The sequence below is a fragment of the Pseudorca crassidens genome, chromosome 2 (assembly GCF_039906515.1).
Source record: "Pseudorca crassidens isolate mPseCra1 chromosome 2, mPseCra1.hap1, whole genome shotgun sequence".
Classification (NCBI taxonomy): domain Eukaryota; kingdom Metazoa; phylum Chordata; class Mammalia; order Artiodactyla; family Delphinidae; genus Pseudorca; species Pseudorca crassidens.
The window spans coordinates 9505858-9528353 of NC_090297.1; the positions used below are offsets into that span (position 1 = coordinate 9505858).

The 22496-nt window shown below is 41.0% G+C and overlaps 1 protein-coding gene across 4 annotated transcripts in view; it reads left to right on the top strand.

The window, feature by feature from the left end:
* VPS13D (vacuolar protein sorting 13 homolog D) overlaps positions 1-22496 on the top strand; it is a 242401-nt gene that overhangs the window by 74662 nt on the left and 145243 nt on the right. Inside the window, exons 32-42 of one of the 4 annotated variants that reach the window (XM_067720898.1) lie at positions 17-150; positions 2417-2572; positions 3753-3963; positions 4503-4577; positions 7143-7349; positions 8791-8880; positions 11424-11564; positions 13931-14053; positions 16426-16500; positions 20311-20416; positions 21459-21611. In XM_067720898.1, the coding sequence (XP_067576999.1) occupies positions 17-150; positions 2417-2572; positions 3753-3963; positions 4503-4577; positions 7143-7349; positions 8791-8880; positions 11424-11564; positions 13931-14053; positions 16426-16500; positions 20311-20416; positions 21459-21611 (1471 nt within the window). The remainder of the gene's footprint in view (positions 1-16; positions 151-2416; positions 2573-3752; positions 3964-4502; positions 4578-7142; positions 7350-8790; positions 8881-11423; positions 11565-13930; positions 14054-16425; positions 16501-20310; positions 20417-21458; positions 21612-22496) is intronic. The other 3 variants (XM_067720908.1, XM_067720916.1, XM_067720925.1) reach the window with 3 other exon arrangements.

Below are 22496 nucleotides of genomic sequence, written 5' to 3' on the forward strand. Positions count from 1 at the left end.
ATGCCGTCCTTTCCAGGCACGGAGTTTGTGGTCGTTGAAGATGTGTCCTGCTTCGATACCAACGCCATCATTCTCAAAGGCACCACAGTGCTCACCTATAAGCCCCGGTTTGTCGATCGGCCCTTTTCAGGAAGTTTGTTTGGCATTGAGGTAAGAAGTCTGTGTGTTGATTGAAACACTAAATGTTTGGCTCAAGAGAAAAGCATCTGGAGGAGAATTTTACCTCCTAAACTTTCATTCAGGGAAATAATGAATGGGATTGGAGGGCCCTTGTCCTCGTCTCTTCATTTTCTCCTCAAATCTACCAGGTTATTCTAATGTGTGAATTCAGTCGCCCAGTGTCAGGCTGTGAATGTGTGGAGGGACTTTTACCTCTTTCTCTCTCGCCCTCCCTTCCTCAGAAAGTTCGAGGAAACTCTTCTAGTCCCCATTACCCTGCCGGGCTCCTTGTTGTGTCCTCTAGTTCTGCAGGTCTAGGCCCTGGCGAACTGTGAAGGTGAGGAAGGGGTCCTTGTTGCTCCTGTATCCCCTTCCCCCCAGTTCAGTGCTTGTCCCTCCAAAGACCTAGGGCTTTATGGTCATGGAAACTTGTCTATAAAAGTGTTAAGGACTTTTTGTGTTATCCTTCTGGGAATATCTGATGTATAAAAGGGCACGTCTAGAGAGTCAGGCCTGACCTAAAGGACTGAGTCTCTAATAGAGGTGCTTGTGGTTCTGATCTGATCTCATGAAGGGGCTGATTTGCACTGGGATGGCTTTTGTAGCCAGAAAATTACATTATACAATGTCCAGCAGAAACTGCTCTGCCTCTTTTTAAGCCAGGATGTGTGGAGACAGAAGGAGAAACGAGGTAGATTATTATCTCTGTCAAATGTTCTTAAGTCACTGATCTCAACTAACATTCCTCTTGTTAGAATATTAGAATATTTGGTTAGGGATACTCATCATTTCCTTCCCATTTATGATTAAGCTTTTTCATACCCAGTTTCTTTCCAGTGGTATTTCAGAGGTTGAACGAACAAAAATTATTTTCACTGTCAGCAGCATATGGAACTTCTTTTTTTTTTTTTTTCTGGTCAGAAATAGCTGAATAAAACCTGTAGAGATTTTATTTCTCTACCACTTGTTTCTCTCATGTAAAGAAACCTCAGTGTGAGAGGAGAGGGATTTGCATGCTGGTGTGATGTGATGTGAGTTGGTCATGAAATTGCGATTCATCTGCTTTCCAAGCCACCACAATACCAGCTTTGAATGGAAAAGTTTAGTGATTAATTAATGAACTGTCAGGTACCGTTGGGTTTTGTGTAGCAGAAGCCCCTGAAGGAAAAAGGAAAACGAAACTTTCCTGCTCCAAACCCTTAGAAAAACTACATGGCAAAATATTTGAGATTCCTGGAAATTCCTTTCAATCTTGTTCTTTAGGCAGCACAATTGGATCTGAATTTTAAGACCTCCCTAATACGTCATTGGGGGAGAACTTATAAAGAAAGCAAAATGATGAGTTAATCTCGAATACAGCAGAGGACCTTGGTGGCGCGTGTTTTTCAGTAGCACTAGAAAATGCCAAAAAGCGGGGAGGGAGCAAGGGAGACCAAAGCAATGCTTTCTTCTGTCTTCTTGAGCGTGCAACATAATTTGGTCGTAGGATGGGACCCTTTTCTCCCTTTTCTCCCCCCTTTTCTCCCCCCATAAATATGTTTTTTTTTTAAATTATAGAACATTTCAAACATACACAAAGTAAACAATAATATAATGAACCCCTGTGTACCTTTCACCTAGGTTCAAAAATTAATGTATTTATTTTCAGTTGTGAAAGTAACAACTATATTACATAAAATTAGGGAAGGGGAGGGGAAAAAATCACCTATCCCACCTTACATAATCTCTCTTGACATTTTGATGTGTTTCTTTCCTTATAGTTATGGCGTAATATTATTTTGATTGGGCTGCTTTTTCACATAACCTATATTGTAACTGTCTTCTTATGTTTCATATGGTCTTTTAAACCGTTCCTTTTAAATGGCCACAAAATATTCCGAGTAGATGTGATAAAACTTTGGTTGCTCTTAATTTTTTGATTAACTGTTAAATAATGGTTCAGTGAATTTTTCTATGTTTTGCATTATTTCCTTGGGCTAGTTCCTAGTAAGAAGTAGGATTACTGGATCAAAGGGTGTGATGTTTTTAAGCCTCTTGTTACATATTGCTAAACTGCCTTTCCCACAGGCGAACCACTGCGCTCCTGGCAGTGGGTGAGAGCCTCAGCCTCCCTCTTCACAATGTTCATTTCAGTGCTTGCTCTGGGCTTTTGATATTATAGGGCTGAGTGCTTCTGAGACGGTCTCCTTTTCTCCTGATGGTTAGACTCTTCCTGAATCAGACATTAATTCCTGCCATATTGCATTTCACTCTCTAGGTGTTTTCATGCCGACTAGGAAATGAGCAAGACACAGCTCTTTCAATTGTTGATCCAGTACAAATTCAAGTGGAGCTGGTGGGGAATTCTTCTTACCAGAATAGTTCAGGATTGATGGATGCATTCAATAGTGAAGACTTCCCACCTGTCTTAGAGGTAATGATGACAAATCTGTGTAACACACTGAGACACTCGCAAACACTTTCCTTTGCTTGAACTGCTTACTTAACTCTGCCAAACTCAACAACATTTTCGTTACTTCAGCAAATACAAAATAAATATGGCAGTGTCTCTGCCCTAGAAGATCTTTCAGTCTTGTGGAGGATAAAAGACCTTTTAATTGTCTGGTGTGATCTTGAAGTTCTATAAAACTTTACAGAAAGCAGAGTTAGGAATATTGACTGTGAGTGAAGCTAAAAGTGAGTCTGATCAGAGGGGTAGGATGTAAATAGGCCGAGAAGGAGAGCATTCCAAATTAGGAAGCAGCAGAGTCAGGGGCAGAAATGGCCCAGCAGACCTGAGACCGAGGGAGGTCTCACTAGAAGAAAGAAGTCTATAGGGCAGTGAGGAGGAGAGGGGAGGAGAAGCAGAGCAGGTGAAGCCAGGCAGGGACGGCTTAAGACTGATGTTATATTTCTTCGGTAGAGGGAGAATCATTAATTAGTAATCCATCTGAACCGTAGGAGGATTGAAAGAGAGAGAAAAGCCATTCTGATTTTCGGGCTTCAAAAATAATGAAAAATAAGTAAGAAATAAAGCACTATACCCAGCCTTCAAACAGACATCCCATTTTAAAGTGGTCTTGTGTTGGTGTCTGTACTGCTTTTACCGGTGGTAGCTGAGTTGCTGTTGTCTGAGGAGGACCAGATTTTCAGAAATATTAATGTGGAACATGACTCATTTAAAGTTCTGTTTGAATAAAGGAGAGATAAATTTTGTTGGGTGGTCAGAGATTTTAAAAAATTAAATAGATCAAAGCAAAATGGATTAACAGAGTGTTGCTAATAGGTGATCCTGTCTCCACCAGAGCCATTCTCCGATTCTCTGCTTTGATGATTAATGTGCTTGTATGAAAATCATTCTACTGAAGTATTAAGTGCTCTAGTAATTTTCCTTGCTTAGTATTTTGTATTTGGTACAGTTTTGTGGCATTTGACCTCACAGCTGGGACATTTTACCTCATGGCTATTAATGCTTAATTTCAAGATCTCCCCTGTCTTCACAATGAGAAATGTCTGTTGGATTTCTAGAACTTGAATTAGAGTGATACCTGTAAGAGGTGTGGACACAAAAGCAAGTGCAACTTTAAAAACTGCCACCTTTTAAATTTTGTTAGATTCAGTTACAGGCCCTGGATATCAGACTCTCCTATAATGATGTTCAGCTGTTTCTTGCCATTGCAAAATCCATCCCAGAGCAAGCTAATGCTGCAGTACCAGACACAGTGGCCTTGGACGCCAACTCCTTCAGCACTTACCTTCCTGGTGCATCTCGAAGGGGAGAGGAAATCAGAGAAGGGACAAGACACACCTTAGACCCTGTCTTGGGTAAGTATTAACCATAAAACCCACTCAGTCTTCCCAAAACTCCCCTTCTTTTTAACTTTTCAGATTTTCTTTTGCACAGTTAAATTGTTCAGGGTAGAATTGTGTCATTAAGTATAATTGTAGGTCATAAGTATGACTGTCTAATTTTTTTTAAATTAAAAATGAACAGCCCAAACCAACTGTTCTAGCCTACAGTATTTTTCCTTTTACAGTTTCTTCCAGAGATATGGATAATGCTAAGGTTTAGTTTTAAACTTCAAGTTTTCCTCCCAAGTTATATGGATAATAATACTAAGTTTCAGTTGTAAGCATTTAAAAGACAGCCAATATAGGGAAAAGACTTAAAAATTTCAGGGTACAGTTGATAAATTCTAATTAGGAGCTACTTTTGCCTATAGCAGTGCAGTGTTTGAGTCCCCAGTTTCTGAATTTCTTTTCTTGTTTTTTTTTGGTTCTTTTTTGCTTCAATTAGTCTGTGGGTTAATTTACATTAAATTACTTACAAAAATATATATACCATTTCCCGCCCCCCCCCCCAGAGTTACAACTGGCTAGACTGCAGGAGCTGGGGTTTGGCATGGATGACTGCCGCAAAGCTCTCTTGGTGTGTCAAGGTAATTTGAATAAGGCTTTCCTTTATCAGCTGTTTATCTTGATAATGTTTATCTTTCCATGAGCTGGAGTGTGTTTTGGAGACCCTCCATGATTTTCTGTGGGCTGAAGATAACTTGGGCCAGTAATAATGAGACACAGGATTTTATAGTGGACATGGCTGTGGGCTCTGGAGCTGACTGCCTGACTTCAGGTCCTTACTCGCCACCTGCTGGCTACTTGTTCGTGACTTGGGCAAGTTTCATGTCTCTGTACCCGTGCTTCCTTATCTGTAGAGTGAGGATAAGAGGACATCCCTCAGAGGTTTGAAATAAAGAAGTCACTCTATGCAAAGGACATGAGAAGGTACCTGACACACAGCATGTGCTCTGTAGATGTTAGCACTGTTGCTAGTGGGAGTGGTAATGGCAGTGACGCTGGTAGGCATGGCCATTTATTGAGTTCCTCTGGGCCTAGTCCTGCTTCTTGTTGAATCCTCATACCCTTGGAGGCAGGCATCATTACCCTCACTCCAGTTGGAGAAACCAGCTCAGATAGGGTACATAAACTCGTCTCAGGCCACCTGTTAATGCGGGGTGGGATGGGTTTAAAGCCAGGTGTGCCCGTGTTCTTTCCTCTGCATCACACTACCTCTCCACCTCCCTCTTTGTTCCCCTTTCTCTTCAAATCAGAGATACAGCAAGAGCTGTATTTTTTCCCAGTCTTGATACTTGCATGTATATTCTCTCTTTTTATTTCTCTATGTACTGTATACAGGCAGACCTTGGAGATATTGGGGGTTCAGTTTCAGACCACCGCAATAAAGAAAATATTGCAATAGAGCGAGTCATACAAATTTTTTGGCTTCCCGGTGCATATAAAAGTTACGTTTACACTACACTGTAGTCTGTTGAGCGTGCAGTAGCGTTATGTCTTAAAAATGTGCATGTCTTAATTAAGTAATGCTGTTGGAAAATGGTGCCGGTATACCTGCTCGACACAGGGTTGCCACAAATCTTCAATCTGTAAAAAGCACAGTATTAGCAAAGTGCAATAAAACGAGGTATGCCCGTGTATCCAACATACGTGTGTGTGTGTGTGTGTATACACACACACGTAATATTATACATGTTGGTAGATCGTATTGCAAATAACAATTTTATAGAATTATAATTACAATTTTATTAAAATGTATACTTAATAGCAGCGTCTTCCCATGTCATTAACATTATTTGTAAACATTGATTTTTTTACATTTGATCAGAGGATACAGTATGATTTAACCATTCTTAAGTTGTTTTTCATTCTTTCATTATCATACACAATTCTGTAATAAATATTTTTGTGTATGAACTTTTGTCTACATCTTTTTAACTGTTTCTTTGGTAGTGAGACTTCATATTGTAAAAACTGGATCAGAGAATATAGATATATTTTTCAGCCTCTTTGCTTGAATTGACAAATCTTTTTTGAAAAGGATTGTACCAGGTTAAACTTTGACCACTTAACATGGTTTCATCACAATTGTTTGCATTACCTGTCTCTTTCCTCTGGAGAAAATGAAGGTAGACCTAGTTATCTTGTGTTTCTTAGTTTTGTTTTTACCTAGTCATCATTGCTTCTTGGTTTAATTAACTTCATACCCCTTAATGTTTACATTTCTTACTTTTACTCTTTCTTTAACAATTCAAACACATTAGAAAAATTTCTAAGAGCCTTTTGGATTTCAATTTTTATTTCTTTAGTAACTAAGGTTTATTTCCATCAATAATGAAGATGATAATACCAACTAATGTTTATAGAGCCTTTGTTATATGCCAGGCTCTGATCTGAGAACCTCCCACGTACTCATTTGTTTCCTCCTCATGTCCGTCCTGTAAGCGGGTGCTGTCGGGCATAGAGAGATCAAGTAACTTGTCCAAGATCCAACAGCTGGTAAGTGCCAAGATCAGAAGCCAGGCCATCTTGCTCCAAAGCCCATGCCCTTTACCACTTACCACCGTTACATGCACTGGCCTCTGGTAATTTATAAGTGTGGGGTTGCATTGCTTTTCTTTTTTCTGTTCTGTTCTTTTTTAGCTTTAGCAATCTGGTTGTGTTCAGGGGGTGTTATTTAATAGTTTTATATTACACACATGGTTGAGAAGACAAAGTATGTACAACGTAAGACATTTGAGAACACTTAACAAAGCAGCACATCAGGATATGCAAGACTACATAGGGAAGATTAAGTATTATAGTACCGAGTGGCACCTGGAATGTTGGATCCTCTCCTTTCCTCTTTTCTCGTCTCCTTCAACAGATGTCACAGTAGAGGAAGGATGGCTTCCTGGAGACATTTTGAGCCAGGTCATGAAAGGTGCGGTAAACTTGAGTGGAGGTGTGCAGCAAAGAGGGCCTTGTTCTGTTTGCTAAAGAGCAGGATTCCTGTTATTGTGCTGTTTTTTCTTTGTTATGTCTGTCTGGCATTAAGGTTCTCTTGGGCTGTCCAGTAGGTCCCTATCAAATGTATTTCTCTGTTTCCTCTCTGATTTGCTTGAGTAGCTGTGGGAACGGATTGAACTGATCACCTTTTAATTTCTTTGCAGGTCAACTGAAAAAGGCAGCAAGTTGGCTGTTCAAGAATGCTGAACCCCTGACGTCTCTTTCCCTGGCCTCTAACAGCCGAGAGGGCCAGGTGGCTGCACCGGCACGGTTGATCTCGGGCGTGGAGATGAAAGCTGAGAGCGTGTGCATCTGCTTTATCGACGACTGCATGGACTGCGACGTCCCTCTCGCTGAGCTCACCTTCTCCCGTGAGTGCTCGCCCGACCCTCGGGTTCATCGAGAAGATGTGCAGTGAACCACCGTCTTTTCTTCACGTTGTTCGTGCTGTCCCGTACTTAATAGAATGGGAGAAATTTAGATGATGGTTTTACATATGTTTTCCATTATTTGTATTTTAAAGAAACGTGTATTTATTTGCCATATGTGGCCTTCAGACCATGGCTTGGGAATAATAGAAATTGTCATTGATGAAATTTCTGTTCTATTAACAGCTCTAGTTAAATAATTCCTGATCTCTCCATTTTGTTTATCTTTTCGTGTATCTAAAGGTTGTAGGGAGTACTGTTATTAAAGGAATTTAAAAGATAAGCTTAGAAAGTAGTGTTTCCAAGCTGTATGTCTTTTGAAAATTAAAAAACACAGAGGCTCACCAGAGTCTCCTCCGTAGGCCGGGTAGGAGGTGAAACCCTATTCACCTGAGAGCCGTCCTTCAGCAGAGTGGAGACCAGGGCAGGAGGGCTTTATCCTCAATCGCATCTTTGCAAGCTGTGTCAGATGAGGCTTCTGAGGAGAGTAAAGGAGAATCTTACCGATGTGTTTACTTTTAATTTTCTTTTGTTTTGATCTTGCTAGCCTCTTTTCCCTTCAAGGAAAAGTTGGTTCTGGGGATTTAATTTGACCTTTTACACATTGTAGAGATTTTCTTTTTCCTTGTGCTTCTAGCCACCACAAGGCCCACTTGATTGAAACTAACAACTGGAATTTTGACTGTTTCCATGAGTATCTTTTCTGCAGAAAATAATTATTTCTTATTTTTCTACGGTAATCTTGAAATTTTGAGCTAATATTTATGAAGGCATGACTGTTCTCAATTATTCTGCCTTCTTCTCAGATATTCAGGTAGGAATGTTTTTAATGTTCCCACAGGCTTGAGATACACCTGGATGCTGGGGCTGGTATTGGTGGGGGGGCAAATGAGGCATTTACCTCACTCACAACATTTAAAGGGGTACCACAAAACTCAGTAATTAAGATAAATGATATTTTAATGGAGTATTTTTAAAAATCAGAATTTATTAAAAAAACCATGATGAACAAAATATCAAATTTTGATACATCTGTGTGTTCTCCTATAAGATCATCAGTGGTAGCTGTAACTAACATCTCTTTGTTTTATTTTTATTAAGGTAACATCAGTTTATAACATTATATAAGTTTCTCGTGTACAGTATTATATTTCCATTTCTGTATACATTACCATGTGCTCACTACCAAAAATCTAGTTCCTGTCCATCACCATACAGTTGATCACCCCTGCTCTCGCCCCTGTCCCTTCTCCTCTGGTAACCACTACTGTTCTCTGTATCTGTGTGTTTGTTTTTCTAACATCTCTTTTATATGATTTGTCAGCAAAAGAAAGTTTTGGTTGTTCCCGCCCTGCCACTGCAATAAGATTTGCTTTCATTGCAGGTCTGAATTTTCTGCAGCATGTAAGAACTAGCCCTGAAGGCTATGCCCACTTCACCCTTTCTGGAGATTATTATAACCGTGCTCTGTCAGGTCAGTATAATTATCATGGGATTTAAAAAATACACTTCGACATTTGCCTGGGCCTATTTCTACATAAATTCTACATGAGGCAAAGGGGTGGGATAGGACAGGGAAAGGTGGAAAATAAGTGACTGCACAAGCACGAAAGATACAGATTTTTCATATTTCTAAGAATATATTTGATAAGTCACAACTGAATTCTTTAAAAAGAAGTTTTGGTAGTTAATTCCTTTTCATCCTGGAGTTTGGCTTATTTCAGAACATGAAATTGCTCAATTGTGAAGGATCATTCGTCTGGCCCTGATAGTAGCTAAATTTCAAGTGATATTTAAGCCCATAAGCATTTTAAACTTCAGGCCTCCTCACTCCCTATTGGACTTGTTTGTCTCATTAGAAGAGTACTGAGTCAGTGACAATGTATAACCTGCCGTACCTACTCCCTAGAGTAGGACACAGTTGATCAGGGCAAGCTGTTCTTCCAGAGACATAAACTTGGATATACTACAAGGCATTTTCAGGTTTCTTTCCTTCCATTGGAAAGACCAAGATAAGGGCCTATACAGATGGACATTCAGGAACCATCCTGTATCAGGGCTGAATAGTTTGAGCTGCGACGTTCTTTGCTTAAGAGAGTTCTTCGTAGGTGTGGGTGGAGTAAACCAAGTTGTGTCGAAGAGGGGTTGCTCCCTTGATGTCATTGGAAAGTTAAGCTTCCAGTGTGTTGTGCTGCTGCTGATTGTTCTAGAGTACGTGTCACATTCGATTTTATATGTTAGTTAACATTCTCCCCTCTCTGATCTGGATTCACTTAAAGGCAACACTCTTACTTCCTAATTGTTCAAAATGTTTAACTTCAGAATAATGGCCCAAGCCTTGCTAGTTAAGAGAAAGTTTTGCAGGGCATATGGTAGCTATTTTTTTGAGAATCATTTATTTTCCCAGAGCAAATATTGCTTACTTTTAAAGTTGCATGAACACATTCAGGTCACTAGTGCTAAATGGTGTGAGGAGATGAATGTACCGACACTATGCTACATGTTAGATTGGATTTGTATTGGTAAATCACCGTATCTATGGCCGATGGAGTGTATTTAGAAAACTGTTAAAAATTAACTGGCCTTGAAAAGTTGTCTTTAAAACTACAGTGAGATACCATTTTTCTCACCCAGTGGACTGGCAAAAAGGAAGTGTGACACTACTAAGTATAGTGAAGATATGAGCCCTAGAACTCTTACTTCCTGCTGTCAGAATTGTAAATTGGGACAACCACTTTGGAAAACAGTTTGACATGACTTAGAAGCATACTCAGCAATCCTTCAATATACTTCTTCTAGACCTGTACCCTAGAGAATCTCCTGTCTATGAGTACTAGGAAACAAGTACAAGACTGCTTCCAGAGTGGTCTTCCTAATAGCAGCAGAACTGGAATCAAGTGAAATGTCTCCTAGCAGTAGAATAGATAAATAAACTGTGGTATGTTCATAAGTGGATTACAGTTCAGAGGTGAAGATAATGTACCACAGCTACATGGCATCAGTGTGAGTGAATCTCAAAGAATGCTATTGAGCAAAAATAGAAACTTGCAGAAGAATACACACGGGGACTTCCCTGGTGGTCCAGTGGTTAAGAATCCCCCTTCCAATGCAGGGGATGCGGGTTCGATCCCTAGTCGGGGAACTAAGATCCCACATGCTGTGGGGCAACGCAACAAAGATCCCGCATGCTGCAACTAGGACCTGATGCAGCCAAATAAATAAATAAATGGAAAAAAAAAAAGAAAAAAGAATACACACTGTTGGATTCTGTTTATGTGAAGATCCCTAACAGGACAAACTATGTATTCTTAAGAAATGTATACATAGGTGGTAAAAGTATAAAGAGCAAAGAAATGATTAAAAATTCAAGCTAGTGGTTACTTGGAGTCGGGTAGAAGAGGTTTGGTGGGGAGTGGTACTCAGGGCCTTCAGAGGCACATATAATTTTCTGTTAAGCTGAATAGTGAGTACGTGAGTGTTTGCAGTAATCTTATTCTTTAAACCATACATATATGTTGTTTATATATAACTTTTGTACATATGACACATTTTAAAATAAAAATTTGGAAAAATTTAAGTTAATGAATTTCAAGTATACCTATTTATTCAGCCAATGGGTTCTTGATGTAAGCAGGGTAATCAAATTTAGTAGTTACTTCAGCCGCTGACACTATTTTTCCAACCTGAGTCTGAGACACTTTTTTTCTACTTTAATATGTCAAAAACAGGTCCTGCCTGCTCTTAAATAGAAGAGGGCACATACCCCCTGCCTTCCTTCCTCCCACCTCTGGGAGACCATGGTTGGGGTGCATGTATGCTCTTGTACTCATGTCCTTGAGACAGCACAGACATTTGTAAGGTGACCTGCAGCTAAAGATGGTGTCTCCATTGTGAAATCAAGTTGGAAATAGAAAGCTATTAGCTATAGTATGTCCTTGCTGAGCATTTGTGAATGGTGTTCCCCTGTAAACTCTTGATATCTGCTGAGCAGATGTCTTATTTCCTGTGTTCTTTTAGGCTGGGAGCCATTTATTGAGCCCTGGCCGTGCTCTGTATCCTGGCAACAACAGGCAGCTAGTCGTCTCCATCCTCCTCGGCTGAAGCTGGAAGTCAAGGCCAAACACCGTTTGGATATCAATATCACCTCTGTACTAATTGGTGAGTGGAAAGCTGTCTTTAGAACATTGTTACCTTTCTGTGCGTAAGTCCCTTGTCTGGAAGACTGTTATTCCTGGTTTAGCAAATACTTGGGCCCATACCAGACAGTTTACTTATCACGGCTGCTTTCCTGGTAAACCCTAACCTGGCCTCATAATGCTTCTCAACCCATAGCTCTGAAGGTGGCATCCCATATTAATCCTCTCAGAGATCAAGCAAGAGCTTAGACTACATGGGAAACATTCATGTCCATGACAAACTTTCTCCCCATGATGCTTTGTCACTGGGACTTATTAAATGTCCTAGAAGTGAGTTTAGATTCGTTTCTCTCAGACTATTCACAGAATAATTCTTAAAAGGTATAATTTTGATTGTCTGTAGCAGGGTAGGTTGCTTGTGCTGTTTCCCATCAAGTAGCATGTTGACCTAACTCTGAAAATCACTGAGTTAAAGGGTTGCCAAGCTAATGGTGTGTGTTCTGAAAGTTTCTTTGACAACACTGAAATGTACATTCCTGGATTTGATGTAGTGTGTCAGAATCTTGTCTCTATACTTGCCTTTATATCAAAAGAAGAGTAACATCATCATACAGTCAGGTAGTGCCTACTTACACTATGAAAACTGCACTCGACTCTTTGAGTTACTGATCTACAGGATCTGATTTTTTGTAACACGGTAGTTACCTCTGAGTGATAGATAACACATACTACAGTTGTGCCTCAGTATCCAAAGGGATTGGTTCCAGTACCACACCCCATACCCCTCACCCACCCCCCACCCAAATCTGTGGATGCTCAAGTCCCTTGTAATAAAATGGCCTAGTACAATGAATGCAGTTGGCCCTCTGTATCCGCTGAAAACCCCGCAGATAGGGAGGGCATACTACATTGAAAATCTATGAGCTTTCTTCAGTGTATGTGTTGGGTTGAGGCTCATAGAATATTCATTGGCTTATTCCATGTCCGACTAGGATGGAGAGAATGTTTAGTGAAATGGGACTGTAAGTTTATTGATCCCCAGATTTTAAAACCACTGTTATTTCATTAATTCCACCAACGTAATAGTAAATTGATCTCATGATTCTTCCATATTATTTTGGTCCCCATGTTATTTCTTATATAATCTGTTCATCTGGAAGTTTAGATAAAGTTTGGGACTCTTCTTTGAAAAGCTATAGTAAACGAGAGCTAACCTCACAAGAGTTCTATTGATATTTCTGATGAGTATCTAATTAAAAATATCTTCCAAAAAGCATTCTTGTCAGTGGTAAAACTGTTCTTTTTTTAACCTTTAATTCCTTATTCCTAAAACTGCTGAAACCCAGAAACATTGCGGTGACCTCTTAGTGTTTAAATAAATATCATTTCTGTAGCTGAATATTGGAGCTGAAAAACAGAAACTAATCATTCTTGTTTTAAAAAGTGTAGTACTCTATGAATGACCCAATTTCATTCCTTTTTATGGCTGAGTGGGAAGGAAATCCCAAAAAAGAGGAGATGTGTGTATATGTATAGCTGATTCACTTTCCTGTACAGAAGAAACTAACACAACATTGTAAAGCAACTATACTCCAATAAAAATTAATTTAAAAAATAAATAAAAAGTGTAGTGCTTTAATTAGTATAAAAGGTCTTTATCCAAGTGTGGTGTGTAATTATTTTGCTCTTCCCGTTATGATTCTCCTCTCAAAAAAGTAAAACCACTCCTGGACAGTTGTCAGCTGGATTTCAGCCTCCTGAGTTTGGTGGTTTTTTAAATAGCCTCCTACTGGTCTTTCTGTCTCCAAACCCTGCCCCTTAGCATGGCATGTCATGCTCTTCACAAAGCAAGTTGTTCTCTTTTCTAGACTTCTTTGCTATGTCTCTATACCCCAGTATGTTGTACCAAGTCACACCAGAGTATTCAGTGTTCCCTAAATGTGCCATGTACTTTCATGTCTTGAAGTCTGCATATGCTGTTCTCTCTGTCTGGAATGTCCCTGTATCCCTAATCCTATTGGTAACCCTACCTATTCTTCAAGACCCCGAACAAAGGTCCTTACCTCTCTGAAGATTGCCATGTGCTTCTGCCAGAGCAGAATAAATCTTCCCCTGTTCTGTGCTCCCATAGCATTTTATTTGTATCTTTGTTTTAGCTCCTTTCACATTGTGATATAGTTTTGTGATGGTGACTGTTTTGTTAATGTTAATTTCTTCCAGTGGAGTATGAGGTTCTTCAGGGGACCAGCTTTCTCAGAATCTAGTGTGGTGCCTAGCGTTTAGTCAGACATTCGATAAAAGCTTGTTTTGCTGAATTGAAGTCATCTGACTTGAACACCCAATCCTTTCTACTTCTGTTCTTAATTATCTTTGGGGACTTTTTTCTAGACCAATATATAAGTACCAAGGAATCGTGGATGGCAGATTACTGTAAACAGGACAAGGAAATAGATTCAACCACATCGGAAGACTGGATGGGCTCTTCAGTGGATCCTCCATGCTTTGGACAAAGTAAGATTTTTCTCTACAAATGTTTGACTAAATCACCTTTGATCTACAGAGCCATGTTTAATTGAGAAATTCAAATAGAACCATCATTTTCTATGGAAAAACCTACAGGAAATTCTGTCTTCTGTAGTTCTGTTTTAGTCTTTGGAAGGGACATTTTTTCTGGCACAAAACGCTGAACTCTTAATGTGAGCTCTAGTTTCACCATTGTGGGAGAGGAAGGACCTGCAGTATGCAATTCCTAAGTTCTGGTCATGTGGCACGTGAACTGGGGCACCTGGAGATGCATCAGGAGTGGCCATTGGTCAGGTTGTGTTTTACTCTTCAGAACATTTTAATTGATTGGACTTTAAGAACATCTTTTCAGTTTTGTAAATCTAGAGACAGAGAGGTTGGATATATTCTTGAAGAGAGGGAGGGCCGGCTCCCACGTGGAAGCAAGTGTTTAAAGGGGGGCCCTGTATTATAAAGTAGAAGAGAATTAAATACCCAGCCTCTTGAAGAAAGAGGAGTCAGTGTGTTCTCTGTTAACGATGTTTTCTTTCCTTATTTAATGCTTCGCCATGGAGCTCTGATTTCCTCAGAGCTGGGGAGATTGTGATGGCCAACTGCGTGGTCCTTAGTTGTTCCACAAGCCATTGTCATCCAAATTCAACTCAGCCCCAGTTCTTTCAGTGTGGTTTCTTTGGGGAGTTTTGGCTGGACTTCACATAGTTCATGAATACTTAACTGTTCCATCTGGTCTGCAAACGTGTCATGGGAAGATGGATTTTCTTAGTGTACGAAGTATTTGGTTCGTCTCTCCTCAGGGTGTATAAATGGACTTTCTATCTGCCTTGTACTTCTCGGAGGAGGGACAAGGACACGTCAGCTCTGCTTGCTCTCTGTATTCCCAGGCTGTTGCTTCTGAGTCTCAAGGCCATTGCTTAGGAGCCAGGGCTTTTCAGATATCATCAGCTTCAATTCTGGCTCCTCCTCTAACCTTCCCAATTTGTGTGTCAAGAGAATGTAACGTAGTCTACCCAGAAGACTCTGAATAATCTTTGTAATATGTAATGTGTCCTAGAGAATGTGTTTCTAAAAACATTATTCATGCAGAGGGATCTTAAATCCAGACTCAGTGCAAACACTAGGAAGGCCGAATCTTCAGGATTCTGATGAAGGAGTTTTCTTTTGTCCCTCTCCCACCGCTCCCCTCCCTCTTTATTTTAACATCTCCTCCTTTTTTTTTATAGTTAATAAGCTACCTTATTTATGTTAAATGCCTGCTAAATTAAATCTGGATTTTTATTTACTTACACATCTTTATGGTTACTTAGGCTTATAAAGGTGTAACGTATCTTTTTTATTAGGCATACACGAACATACCTAAATTTCCAAACCTCTTTACTTATTAAGAATTCTTGGATGGTAGAATAGCAGATGGGATTGTATTCTCTTACTAGGCCTACTAAAATAATTGTTGGGCATTCGTTTTGAAAGTCAGGAGGTTTGAATCTTGTTGAACTGATCACAAACCTTCAGCTCTTATTTAAGAATATTTAGTCACATTCCCCCCAAATTTGTGTATTTTATTCAGGTCAGCTTCAAAATGAGCCCTTGACTTAGAGGTTCTTAATATGAAATTCAGCCTAAGGGAGCTGCTGATTTCTTACTGTTCCTTTAGCAGGGGAAAGAAAATAATGGCCTCATTTTTGACATAATTATTGGCTTTGTTCAGGAAGGGCTGAGATTCTGCAAGTACACCTGGGTGGTATGGCACCTTAATTATTAGTTCATTAGTTTTGTATTCAAGGACATTTTGTGGAAATAACAAAAAAAAAAAAAATTCTAAAAGCTTCCATGTTTAATGTATAATATAAATAATACCATGAGATAACTTCTCAGAAGAGATTGTTGAAACTTGGAACACAGACTGATTCTTTCCCTTGAATTTTTGAGACCCGTGGGGGATTAGCATTCTACTGCTACTGCCTTTTCCAATTGGAATGGAGCGACTCCCACTAAAATCTGTACTGATTGCTCTTGGTAACTTTTCTATGCCATGTGAGAACATACATGCTTTAAATTAAAAATCCTCAAAAGGCTTGTCATTCTGTTCAAGTGACTGTGAGTACATTTTCTTTCCCCGATTGAGAAAAAAAAGGAGCATGCTCTGTTAGCACAGCCTCCACATTAAAAGCCAGCATAAAAACTGTCTTGCTCACCTTGTCAAGTACCTCCGTAGCTCTCAGTAGTCACTAAAGGAATGAGCCTGTAAGTGCATGATGCTTGCTATTTTTGTAATGTTCTCTATTTGTGCTTATGTTCTGGAGATGTCTTCTTTTTCACTATATTGATTCTTATGCTCTAACGTTGTCTCTCCTGTCTACCAGGCCTCCCCCTTGTCTACCTTAGAACTAGGAGTACAGCCAGTCTGACTAACCTAGAGCACCAGATCTATGCTAGAGGTACAGTACAGCCAAGCGAGGGCTTGCTTTATTTTCCTGTTTTAAGAACTGCCTTGTACATCGATTTTCCGTGAATATGGGACCTGAATGGGGGTATACCCAGTTGTGAATACTTTGCTTTAGTAACAGGAGAGATCATTTCCAACTAATGGACAAAGTGGCGTCTTATATCAGAAGGAAGTGATGTGCTGATTCTTATTCTGTCTCTTCCATCTGCTTTAACCCTTAGTGGAAATGGAATCAACTTCACAGTGAATGATGCAGAAGCATCCAGTGTCAGTTAGAGGTGATGTCTCACACTGAAAAGCAAATGAATGGAAGAAAACCATCCTCCATCAAGCAGTGCTACCAGTCTTTATTTATAGAATACTCAGTGAATGTTATTCTTATGGTAATGCAAGGGGCTCGTGGAATAGGAGCTATAAAGATCAGGAATAGAGCTAAGAAAAAAAATTTCTGGTAAATAATTGCTTAGACACAAATCTTTTCTTTAGAAATGAATTGAGCTTCTTAGGAGGTAGAAAAGAGAATGTTCTTTGTTTGTATCTCTGATCCTTTAAGGTTCCTTGACTGGTAAGTAAATACGAGAGGAAAACATCATAAACATCAAGGAATTAGAATCCCAAGATGTTCAGTTCTTCATTTGTTTGAAGGAGTGCAGTTTAATTTGAATGATTTATGCTTATGCTTGGCTAACACCACCAGATCCTGGGTCATAGTCTATTTTGTAAAAAGGGCCTTTTGAGCTTCCTCTACTAGGAGTTCAGAACAAGGATATTAATGTGTGGGGGTAGTATTATGGTTTTTTCCTGAAAGTTTTACCAGGATGGGTGTTCGTGGGGAGGGCTCACGAGGCCCAGGATCCATGGATTTATACTTCTCAGCTTTTCTGTATCTGTTATTTCATCTTTCAGGCTAAGCGAAGCATCATTCCTTTTTAGCACGGGGACAGGAGCTCAGAGAAACTAAGTAACTTGCCTCCATTCACATGACTGGCTAGTAGCAGACCTGGGACTTTAATCTATTTCTCATGATTTACAAGCCAGGTCCTTTCTGATAGGCTGAGCTGCTTACATAGCGTAAGAACCCGCACTGTTTATAATGGCCACATTGCCCTGGGGAGCAAATCCGCAGGGGCAGACATTTCCTCAGGTGGAGCCATTTAAGCTGAACTTGGACATGAGGAGCTTGGGGTTCTTTCAGCCTATGAACCAATTAGGTCTGGTCGCTAGAGGAGGTTTTCTGAGGCCACCAGGGAATACTGTTCTCTTTGGTGGACTTGGGGAGTTCTTTTTTTTTTAAAGTTTTTTCTAAAATTATTAATTAATTTATTTTTGACTGTATTGGGTCTTTGTTGTTGTGTGTGGGCTTTTCTCTAGTTGCGGCGAGCAGGGGCTACTCTTCGTTGCAGTGCGCGGGCTTCTCACTGCGGTGGCTTCTCTTGTTGCAGAGCATGGGCTCTAGGCGCAGGGGCTTCAGTAGTTGTGGCATGCGGGCTCAGTAGTTGTGGTTCGCAGACTCAGCAGTCGTGGCACACGGGCTTAGTTGCTCCGTGGCATGTGGGATCTTCCCGGACCAGGGCTCGAACCCACGTCCCCTGCGTTGGCAGGTGGATTCTTAACCACTGCGCCACCAGGGAAGTCCAGACTTGGGGATTTTGTTCTCTGGTGCTGTGTCCAAGGCAAGTACACAGTTGATTTGGACCCTAGTGTGGAAGATGTCAGATCTGTCCTCTGGTGTTGAGTTTGGATTTGTGAGCACTCCGTGTATTTTTATCCTCAGAGAGGCAGGTTGCTGAGGTCTCTGCTGGTATGTGTAATCCACACAAGAAGCTTGGGGACCTTAGCTGTGTGCTACCCGGGCTACTTAATTCCAAAGCAATACACTCGTGAATATCTTTCTATGGATTCCTAGCACTTTATTCTGTGTTACGATGTGATCAAAGCCGTGTGCCACCTGTTCTTTTTAAATCTAATTTGCAAATGGAAACTTTGAGTCTGGCTCACAGTGGGATATGAAAGCACATCTGGCTTCTTTTCCTCCTGGGCCCTTTATCTCCTGTAATAAAGCAGAGCAGCTCTCGCTTAGGGAGAGGGAAGTGCCTTTCAAGGTGCCACAGTGAGCACTGTTTACCCTGCTGACAGCTCTTAAATTTTTTACTCCCCCTCTGCTCTTGTCCGCAGCCTCACAGCTACTCCTTAATGTTCAACTTGATGAACACTAATTTTTTTTTTTTAAAGCAAACCTTGGAAACTAAGTGAGGCCATTGGGGTGAGAAATGGGCATATTCTAGGCAGAAATTATCTTTATATGTATCTGGGGTGTCTCTAAAAGCTAACCACAGAATTGTGGGAACACGCTGGAGACCACTCATTTACTTAGACACCCCTGAGCTGTTGTTCTTACCAAAACAGAACTCGCCTTAACCTGAAGTGGCTTGTTGTGTAGTGTTCAGAGCACTAACTTCTGAAAACTTTAGAAGCTACAAAGGGAAAACAAGAATGTCATTACTTTTTAAAAGACATGACGCTGACTTATGATATTGCCCTGTGCTGTTCTCGAGAAGTGGGAGAGGCAGGCCCTGGTGCAATTTGCCTTCTTCATTTCACTGGCAGGAAACATGCGGTCCTGGAAGACGAATTGAATTTTGCTATAGTGTTCTCAGTTGGAGATTGCAGTCACCTCTAGATGTCATTTTCTCCACAGCTGCAGACCATTTGGGTCCCGGTGTTTCTCGGGCTGTCTTTGTGCTTTAAAGCCAGACACACAGTAAGACTGGGCCTCGCCCTTTTCTGTTGGTGGGGCATGTGGTGTTGTTGAGCACATCAGCCAGGAGGCTCCCGGCACTGGGTTGCTGCTTCCTTTGTGGTTCCTGCTGCCACTCCCTCTTTCTTTGTGTGGCCAGTAGAGGAAATGCAGACCCTGGAAGGAGCCGGGGGCCTCTGCGGCGGGCGGGTCCCCGGGCAGCCCCCCGGGCAGCCCGGGCACCGGATCGCCTTCCTCAGCCTCCCCTCTGACTGCTTGCAGTGTTTAGAGTCAGGTCACAGTCTCCCTAGAATTTGATTACTTACAGTCTTGTATTGATCAGTGTTTCTTTCCAGTTTCCCTGGTGAGAAGCTGTTTTGTGAAGGAAATCATATTTTGCGCTCCTCTTGTAGTCTCCGTAGTCCCCGCCTGATAGCAGATGGTGGTGTTACCTGTGTAAAAAAAAATGAGCTCAAAATTTTATTTAAATAGCTTTGGGGTAGTATATTTTTGATCTTCCAGGGAGGAAAACCCACAACTATTCATATAAGAGAATAGGAAAGAATGCTTTCATTTTGTTATAATATGCATAATATGACTCAGGTGTAACTCTTATATAAAAGGAGGCTTCCTTAAAGTACCAGTGTTTTGGACAAAGTGATACAAGTACACATGATCGATCTTGCCACAATTTAGGTTGTCCATTTAGACTGTATTTCTTGGGAGTAGTGGGGATCCATTTCTCTTTCTTTCCTGATGCCAGCCGTATTAGGTCTCATGCCCTTTTCTGAGATAAGGCCCATAAGAGTTGTGGGAGAATTGTGGGGTGAGAGTCGTGACACATCACAGTCAGTTGTCGGGGGGACCGAGTCATCTCGTAGCAGGCGGCAGAATACATGGAGACATCCCACTTGGCCTGTCAACACACCTGTGGCGGTTCCTTTTTTTCCTCTCCACCTTCAGCTCCTTTGCACAGAGACAATTTTGGGCACTGTCTCCAGGTATGGGGAGGGTGTCTGCTACACGGGCCAGGGCACATGCTGACGGCCTTCTGTTTGCTCACAGCAGAGATGAAGGCCCCAAAACGCCGGCAGCCATTCGTCCCTTTTGCTCTGAGGAATCACACGGGCTGCACTTTGTGGTTTGCCACCCTGACTACCACGCCCACCAGGTAAGGAACACTGAATCTGTCACCTAGAGCCATCTCTGCCACCAAAGGCTCTGTGTACCAGCCCAGCAGAGTAAGGTGGGGCCTCCCTGAGGCTCTTGGGATTGATTGTATTTGAATCAATAGCTTGCTGTCTTGCTGAGGTCTACGTTGGAGGTTCTGGTTCTGTGTAGAGTCTGTAGTCAGAGAAGCAGGTCTTGAGTCTGAAGTATCCAAATTGTGATCTTGATCCTGGTATCCATTTGTTTTTAAAGTAAAAGTTGAGCAAATTAAGGATGTGAAACAAAAGTCATTCCACCCTTTCTCCTCGGCCCCCATTCTACTCCCCCTTATAAAACAAGCTGTATATGGTTATTAAGCCAAATGTTTTGCCCATTTTTCTTCCACAAGGGCTTGAAAACACCTCTCATATCCCCTCCCCCCCACCCGGAATTATCTTCCAAACCTAAAACGCACTGGAGTCCAGATGGAACTGGATGGAGTTAGGAGAACAAATGAGAGTCTACCTAAGCCAAGTGAGAACGTTCTCTTACAACTTTCTGCCTGCTTAGACCTTGGCTCAACTTGCCAAATGCAGGCTGATCTTTCCAGTTTGGGTAATAAAGTGTATGAAATGAGTAACAGAATCAGCTGATTTGAGACCATATTTCTCCCACCTCCACCAAGTATGAGAATGCTCTAGAGGAGACATCTTTGTTTTTCAAAAACAATTCAGGTCTGTTAAATTCTAGATGGTCACTTAAATACTACTGTTAAAAGTCATGACTAGTTTACATCACCCTTGGTGTACCAGACTCTGCTGCTGGTGGCAGGTGACTATGCAGTGATAGCTTTTAGCTGTTTCTAAAGTTTCGGTCATGAAGTTTTGATCGATCATGAAGATAACTTGAGTTACTGACCTTTTAGGTCCTCTTTTACAGCCAGGTTATGCAGCGTTATGTCTGTGAGTTGTGTTCTGGGAGGGTTTCTGCTTCCAGCCCTGAGCTGTGTGAGAGGGAGGTGGAGAGAAAGGGGGACTAGCTGGTATTGTCTGATTTCGTTCCAGGGCTGCACTGTCTCACAGCGGGAGTCCAGGGGTGGTTCCAGAAGGGAATGGAACATTTCTTGACGATGCTCACAATGTTAGCGAATGGCGGGAAGTCCTCACGGGTGAAGAGATTCCCTTTGAATTTGAAGCAAGAGGAAAGCTAAGGCACAGGTAAAGCATGGTTTACTCTTTGCCTCAAAAAAAAGAAAAAAATAATTGTCTCTAGTGTTTTGCCTTTTCACTTTCCTTTGTTAATGACTTTAATGTTTTATTTTTAAAAGGTATTTAGGAAATCAGTGTTTCCTTTTAAAAAATATAATGACCATCTTGGAAATACACTTCTTTCCATTAATCATCCCTTTATTTGACATGTGAGGTGATAACTGGTGTGTTCCATGTAACTAATTCGGTTGAAGCCTAGACAGATCATAACCCTCCGGTTCATTGCATGATGGAGTGGTGACATGGTATTATTAAAAGGTTATCAGAGCATGTTGATTTCAATTTTAAGATACACATATGCCACAACACTTTTAGCAGGCAGATGGTTTCAGGAAGCAGAGCCAATAATGATAAGATACTCTGATTCTAAGGAGGAGAGAATAACTCACGTAGGGAGACTGCTCACTGATGCACTCAAAATCGCCAGCCAGAGGACGAGAATAAATGTGAAAGAACGTTGTGTCTAGTTACTGAGAGATCATAAAATATGTAGGAGAATGTTCTTTTATATGCACGCATTTTTAAGTGGAAGGGCTGTCCAGTGGATAACGAGTAGGTTAAGATTTTAGTGTTTGAGCCTCATTATCTCACATTTCAGAGATTGGCTTCAGCCTTCTGTGGTCACATGCGTTCATGGTGCTTTAATTCTTTGTGTGCAAACCTGCTCCTCAAACACTTCTTCCTTCTGTATAGCTCTGCACCGGCGCACATTACTCCCTAGCGGCACGAGTTCTGAACTTGAGGGCCTCCAGTGATTTTCAGCAAAAAAAATAGTTAAAAAAAAAAATGACTGTGCTGGGCACATGTACCTGGAAGCCACATTAGAATTTCCAG